Here is a 6345-nt window from a genome sequence, read left to right on the forward strand (position 1 = left end):
TATTGTAAAAACGTCAAGTTTGGAACGAGCTGTCAGCATTATCATTGTATCTAAGCAGCCAATAAATCAACGAACTATTTTCAAAAGGCCAACTGCGCTGTGTAAGATTGCCACCTCCAATTTGTACCCTCGTAAAAGTTGGACATATTTTACAGCATTAGAAAGCCACGATGTTGACTACATTTCAATATTGGGCTGCCCAACCAGAACGCAGCACATTGTGTCATATGAACACGCTCATCGGTCCTGTGCTTCGCATTGTTTCATATCACTGGCCATCGAGTGTTTCTGCAACCGATCAGCAAATCTTTCGATTCTAATAGACAACGTTGAGTGGTTTTGTTATGATTATAAAGAAAGTACACACGATCTTACCTCTGTTAGCAGCAATATCGTCTCAGGCTATTATACGCTTGGAAGGGCCAAACTGGACTCGATCACAATTCGTGGCCTTCGTGTGCATTGTGCGATGTCGAGGCCACTGGTCAAACTATAGTGCAATGTGTACCGTCATAATGAAATTAGTCAATCAGTTGCTAGTACAAATATTGGCTGTTAGGAATCCTTTACAGCAGACTCATCACGCATGCTATGGTGAGTCCTTGCCATGCCGGTACCATTACGGCTGTGGAAGACTATAATCAGGTACTTATGGCACGCAACTAGTATGAAAATATCCTACCACCCAACACATCTGATTGAATAGCGCTTAGGTAAGTCGTTTTGTCGAGGAACTTTGCTTGGGTCCGAGCCAGCTGCATGCGACGAAGGTAAAAAGCTTCTTAGCGTCTATTCATAACTTGCTTGCCTATTACATTGTGGATTGAATATTTATCTAGCTCCTTGGCGTTAGCCGTTTACGTGTTTGTTATGCGGGTGCGTGTTAAAATTCGTATTGTATGCATCTTACTTTCTGAATAATATACTATGAATGGTATTTTGACTTTGTAAACCAGACAAGCGTAGTGGTCGAAGCTTTCAATATTCGAGATGGCCAATAAAAATTATTCGCTAAGCATGGAGGGCTATCTTTCGTAGCTGCTTGTGCTGCTGTTCCATAGTGCACTTGAGGCAAAAATCGATAATAGATTCTAGTAACTCTTGTGGCCTGTGCCATCGATTGGATTAGCCGTGAACTGTCTAGCCATGCGCCTATTGCTGAGGAACACAGACCTATCCGGATACGGGCAGATCATACAGGTTCAAAATGGGCTGACCGATCGGTCGGTCGGTCGGCCGGCCGGCAATGATTTTTCAAGCGCCGTACGCATTTATTCCTTATCAGTGTTTATCATGAGCGATATTACATGAATGCAAAAAACATCCATGCGATGCTATCAGAAGAGCTACTTTAATATTGTCCTTTTCAGGTAACTGACTGTTTGGATTATGACATGCAGTACAAAGTAGCAAACAGCTATTTTTTCAGACAACTCTTCATTGTGTTTGTTCGCACCCTTCTTTGCTGTTTTTACATTTAGATGCTAGACATCGAATTGATCCTATCACTGGCCCTGTGAAGACACTGAATAGGAAAATGTGAACAATATTATTCGAGAACGAACGGTTGACAAGGTTAGAGGAACGGTTCAGTGATGCTTCAACTAAGGAAGGGAATTGGCGTCCCTCTTTCATTTCCGCCGCATTTCGCAGTTGTGCGGCCTTGTTCCATTGTCGATGGATGCGCTTCGTTATCCATCAGTCTGTTTACGGTTGTCGTTCGCATTTGCGAGCAGAGCCTATTTTGGCTAATCTAGATTGTTTTCTATTAGAATAACGGCGAGCTGCGTTTCAGGAATTAGCTCACTGACCGTGATACTGTGAGAAAAATGTACACAGTGAAAGATGGCTCTCATAATTGTTGAAGTCAGGTGAGGTAAAACGGACCGCATCCAAGAATCAATCTGCCTAGAACGAAATAAGCCAACGAGTCAAAAAGTAAAAATACTCATACTCTGTGGAAATTTCGCAAAATCTAGCTGGGAGGACACAGACGTCGGGACCAATGGGTGTTCATTTGCTTTGCTCAATGGTTCATCGTATCGATTAGATTGTCAGGGAGAAACGGCACCAGAACCTATTTGACAGAACGCTTTATACAAAAATCATAAATGGGTGAAGTTGATCTGTCAATGATCGTCTGTTTCAGCTGCAACATGTAAGGGGATGCTTTACTGCGAGGGTGGAATAGCTCCCGTATTATCTTATTTGTAATATAAGTAGGACGAAAGTAAAACGCTGTTGCAATAGGTCAATAGAAAGAGCATCTAAAAAGTGGCACTAGCGAACAATGACAGAAGAGGGACCCGTATTAGCACGACCAGTCACGAAGAAAAGATGTTAGTTAGTTATCTAGTCTAACAAGCACGTTAGCTTAGAATGTACCTTTTGTGCGAAATACTTCTTATTTTCGATGCCGTTTTTACGGATGGTACCGATTGTCTATCCGTTTGTATTAGCATAGTGGCGGAAATCATTTGTCTCCTATTTTAAAATCGGCGACCCAATCGTCGTGACCATGAAACTTTGGATACAGCCAACGTTGCCACTTCGGTCCAATGACAGTCTGTATAGGTTCAGCTGTGCATCTGCCTACACCAAAAGCAAGGCCAGTCTAAAAAAAGATGGGGAGAAACGGTTCACTCGTGGACAGCACCTTGCCATATTTCAGTTTTCCAAACGCCCAAAGGAGCTCGTGAGACGAAGAGGTAAGGATTTGACAAACGACCGATAAACCGACAAAAGTTTCAACTGGTGTGTACGTTTTTCCCCACGTATATACACTTTGATATTCATTTATGTGCAAATATATAGATCGTCTTAACCCAAAATCATTAGAAAAACTGGGACAGTATCACAAAATGATAAAAGAAAAAGGCGCTTTATACTTGGATGGTTGAATGTACGCGATATCGCCCTGTTGCCTAACATTCCCTCGACTCAAGTAACAACTACTGCACACACGTAGAAGCGTTATGGCTCCCGTTCGGCGTAAGGGCACAAGTATACTCTCAGACATAATGATTACCTATTCAATAATATTGCACTTCTATGCCTGCTTTTATGTTGTTTAACTACTCCGTCCTTGTGCTAGCGATCCTTCTAGGCAAGACACTTTTGAGTGGTTTAGCGTATCGTGTCAAGCGTTTGGACCTTAGGAAAGGCGTTGTTCAATATTAGATCAGATGGATACTATTCAAGCTAACTGCGAAAAGGAGGTTCACAAATTTAGCGCGCGCACTTCCCCTCAACGCAATAGAACTCGCAATAGAATAGTATAGCCCGAAGGAACGTGTAAAGGAAACAGGAATTCACCTATTAAACGTTACATTAAGTAGAACTGAACTCGAGCTTTTTAACTGGTACGAGCGGCTCAATAATATAGACGTAGTTCAGGTATAATACAGAAAGAGCGATCTGGTTTACGATCAAAAAATGTTACTAGGTACGCGATCCAAACCTATTAACCTACAAAACTATTATAATTCACTTTAATGGAGCCATTGTTTTTTTTTTTTTTCGATGGAGCTGAAATTAAGACGCTGACGCACGCACACGGCTACAAGCGAATGATGTATGGACACTTAATGTAGACTGCCGGTCTCGAGGCCGACGGTTGGATTTGATCTGGCTACAACCAAAACCAGCTCACGCACTATTTTCTCGAAGCTTTACCTTTTTGCTTTCTTCTAAATATCGTGTATTATAATTATACGACCACCGACAATCAACATTAAATTTCACTCATATAGACACATTTGTGTGTGCATCGTCCTATTTGTATTTGATACTTTCATGGAACATTCAATAATATGATATATATATATATATATATATATATATATATATATATATATATATATGCACACCCTGGCTAGATAGCTTAACCCAAGCTGATATCTTTTAGGTGAACATAAACGTGGCACTAGCGTGAACTTATACACAAGATTGTGTTACATACAAATTCAGCGGCAAGAGCAGTCGGATAGAAGCTGACGTTTACACAACAAACTGCAGGCAAGATTCAAAAACAACAAGTACACGTTCGGAAGCGAAGTATAAAAGTCACGTAGCGTTATCAATCGAAGTTCGGTGTCTGTATGGTGTGGCACAACAATGAAGAGCGGGTCAGTTAATACCGAGTGTCAGTGTAGCTTCAAATCTGCTAACAAAATGCCAGGCTGTGATTTTATAGCAATAGCAGATATATAACCGATGTGCTGATTAGTTACTGTTGTTGTTGTTCCCAGCAAATTTTTCGTGCTCATTCCCTAAAGTGTGTGCATGAGTATAAGATGGCAATAAGGATCGTATTTTGCGAGCTACAGATATCGCATGACGACTGAGAACGATGGGGAACTCTGCCATCTACTCCCTGCACCATGCCGGCGGGAAAACAGCTGATTCCCTGAACTGTATTAGTTACTCTAATCGAAACTCTAGTGCAATGGGCCATGGCCGGCCCGCATCACGAACTCTGCTGCTAGATACCCATACTGAAGCTGAACATACAACTGGTGATTTTGGTGAAGACGGAAGGTCAAGAGCGCTAAGTCAACCATGTTGCTTCCAGAAGAAGGTAATCAGATTTTTCGAGGTTCGATCGATTCGCTCGCTAACCAGCGGCTGTGAACTTACTTATTTAAGCGTCTAATCTAATGTTTCGCTTTGCCAGGGTCATCGTGGTGCACTCGACGACTTGACAGCGTTCGACGTAATTCCTCAACTTGTGGACTGCCTCGAAACGGACCACCGTGTAGAGGTTCAGTGTCGAATTCTTAAGCTCCTAACTGTAGTAATGCAGGCCAGCAATGAGGGCAAGAAGCGCGTTGTGGACGCCAAGGCGTGTCCTATTTTTATTAAACTTTTAGCATCCGACAGCAGGAAAGTAGCTAGTAACGCGGTTTGGGCACTGAAGACCGTCACAGACAACAGAACGTACCGTGAAGTGGTCATTGAACTGGGTATCGTGCAGCAGCTCATTTGCCTGATAGGTCGAGATGTTTCCGAAGATATCACGTTTAAGTCAAAGGTATTTTTGTGCATATCGAACCTTCTTGCCAATGGTCATTCGTCTTCGCTGGCATTGTCAACGGTGTGTCTAGCAGAGATTCAACAACTGCTAATGGATCCGTACAACACTGTAATGTATGACGCTTGCCTACTACTTAGAAAGCTAATATTTACGGGTGTGATTACAATTAGCCAATTAAAGAAGTTGCGCGTTGTCGATAGGCTGGTGGCAATAGTCAACACACTGAAAGATAACAGATATGGCACCCTCCTCGGCGCCCTCTATGTTCTTGAGGCGATAGCTGTCTTTCAGAGTCAAGCGGCTATTGATCACGATGCCTTATCAGCACTTAGGCGACTGCTTGTACTAAACGACCATCTTAAGCTTCCAGCCGACGCCATCGTGCTGGCCACTCGTATATTCAGGTACATTGTGGCCGGTAATACAGAAAGGCTCCAGATCGTCCTCGATCGAGGCTGGGTAGCGCTTATCGTAAAGACCTTTCAAACCGAAGATCTAAATGTTCAAAACGAGGCGGCCATTGCCATCAACGACCTTAGTTGCACTTGTAGCGACTATCCGACAGCGCTACGCTTCCAGCAAGATATATTACCAGGACTCGCAGACTCAATAATATACTACCAAAGATCCAGTATTGCCGACGCCGCAGGACAAATTCTGATGAGGTTCTTGGTGAACATCTCGCGTATCGTTGCCACGCCGGAACAACGTGCGGCTCTTTGCACCTTCCTCAATGAGCTAAAACTCACTGAACAACTGAAGAAAATGAAACAGCAGGGCGATGTACTAAGTACCTACATAGCGGCTTCATGGCTGGACTAACGGTCTAAGGAGAAATTAGCATCGGTGCAGTCGAGCAGGATGTGTATCGGTCTGTCTTACAAGTCTTTTAGTAGCGCTCCATGCATTTATAGATAATATATTATATTAATCATTATATCTCTAATTGTGATTCATCAAAGCGTCAGCTCTTCGAGAAGCTTTCAGTTAGTATACATTTGGTTCACATGCAACCGAACAGGTTGTTATCGGCAGTGATTCCAGCAGTGTTAGAAATACGTTCGAGAAAATGTCACGGTAACTTCTTGTAGACGCAGCTTCCTGAACAGTAGCAGGGTCTAGCAGCCAAGCGTCTATCGAGGGTCTTTAATACTAATACCAATGGTGATACGAGCATTACCAGATAGTGGTTTTTGGCGTGATCTGTGGACATGGTATCAGTTGCTAACTTTTAAGATCTGAGACGTTGTTAATTTGTTTTTAACATAATTTAGAACTAGAGAATAAATAGAACAGATTTCTCAGTTGTA

The 6345-nt window shown here is 42.6% G+C and overlaps 1 protein-coding gene across 4 annotated transcripts; it reads left to right on the top strand.

Moving 5' to 3' along the window:
* Window positions 1–202: 202 nt before the first annotated feature.
* Window positions 203–6345, top strand: LOC111255168 (uncharacterized). 4 transcript variants are annotated; one of them, XM_086976437.1, is made up of 4 exons: window positions 204–645; window positions 3908–4127; window positions 4329–4579; window positions 4676–6345. In XM_086976437.1, exons 3-4 carry the CDS (start codon window positions 4352–4354, stop codon window positions 5855–5857), a joined length of 1410 nt encoding a protein of 469 aa, XP_086832563.1. In that variant the 5' UTR covers window positions 204–645; window positions 3908–4127; window positions 4329–4351; the 3' UTR covers window positions 5858–6345. The 4 variants fall into 4 exon arrangements, with proteins under 4 accessions (XP_086832564.1, XP_086832563.1, XP_022672574.1 ...); XM_086976438.1 differs by lacking the exon at window positions 3908–4127 and having other exon boundaries at window positions 203–594; XM_022816839.2 differs by having other exon boundaries at window positions 204–594; window positions 3908–4579.

This window comes from Varroa destructor, unplaced genomic scaffold, assembly GCF_002443255.2.
Source record: "Varroa destructor unplaced genomic scaffold, Vdes_3.0 BEIS01000859.1, whole genome shotgun sequence".
In the NCBI taxonomy this organism is placed as follows: domain Eukaryota; kingdom Metazoa; phylum Arthropoda; class Arachnida; order Mesostigmata; family Varroidae; genus Varroa; species Varroa destructor.

Bases quoted from the DNA above. Each gene is read 5' to 3' on its own strand.
- LOC111255168 (XM_086976438.1), top strand. From the start codon at position 4,352: ATGGGGAACTCTGCCATCTACTCCCTGCACCATGCCGGCGGGAAAACA. The intron at 4,580-4,675 runs GTAATCAGATTT...TCGCTTTGCCAG, and splicing joins CATGTTGCTTCCAGAAGAAG to GGTCATCGTGGTGCACTCGA.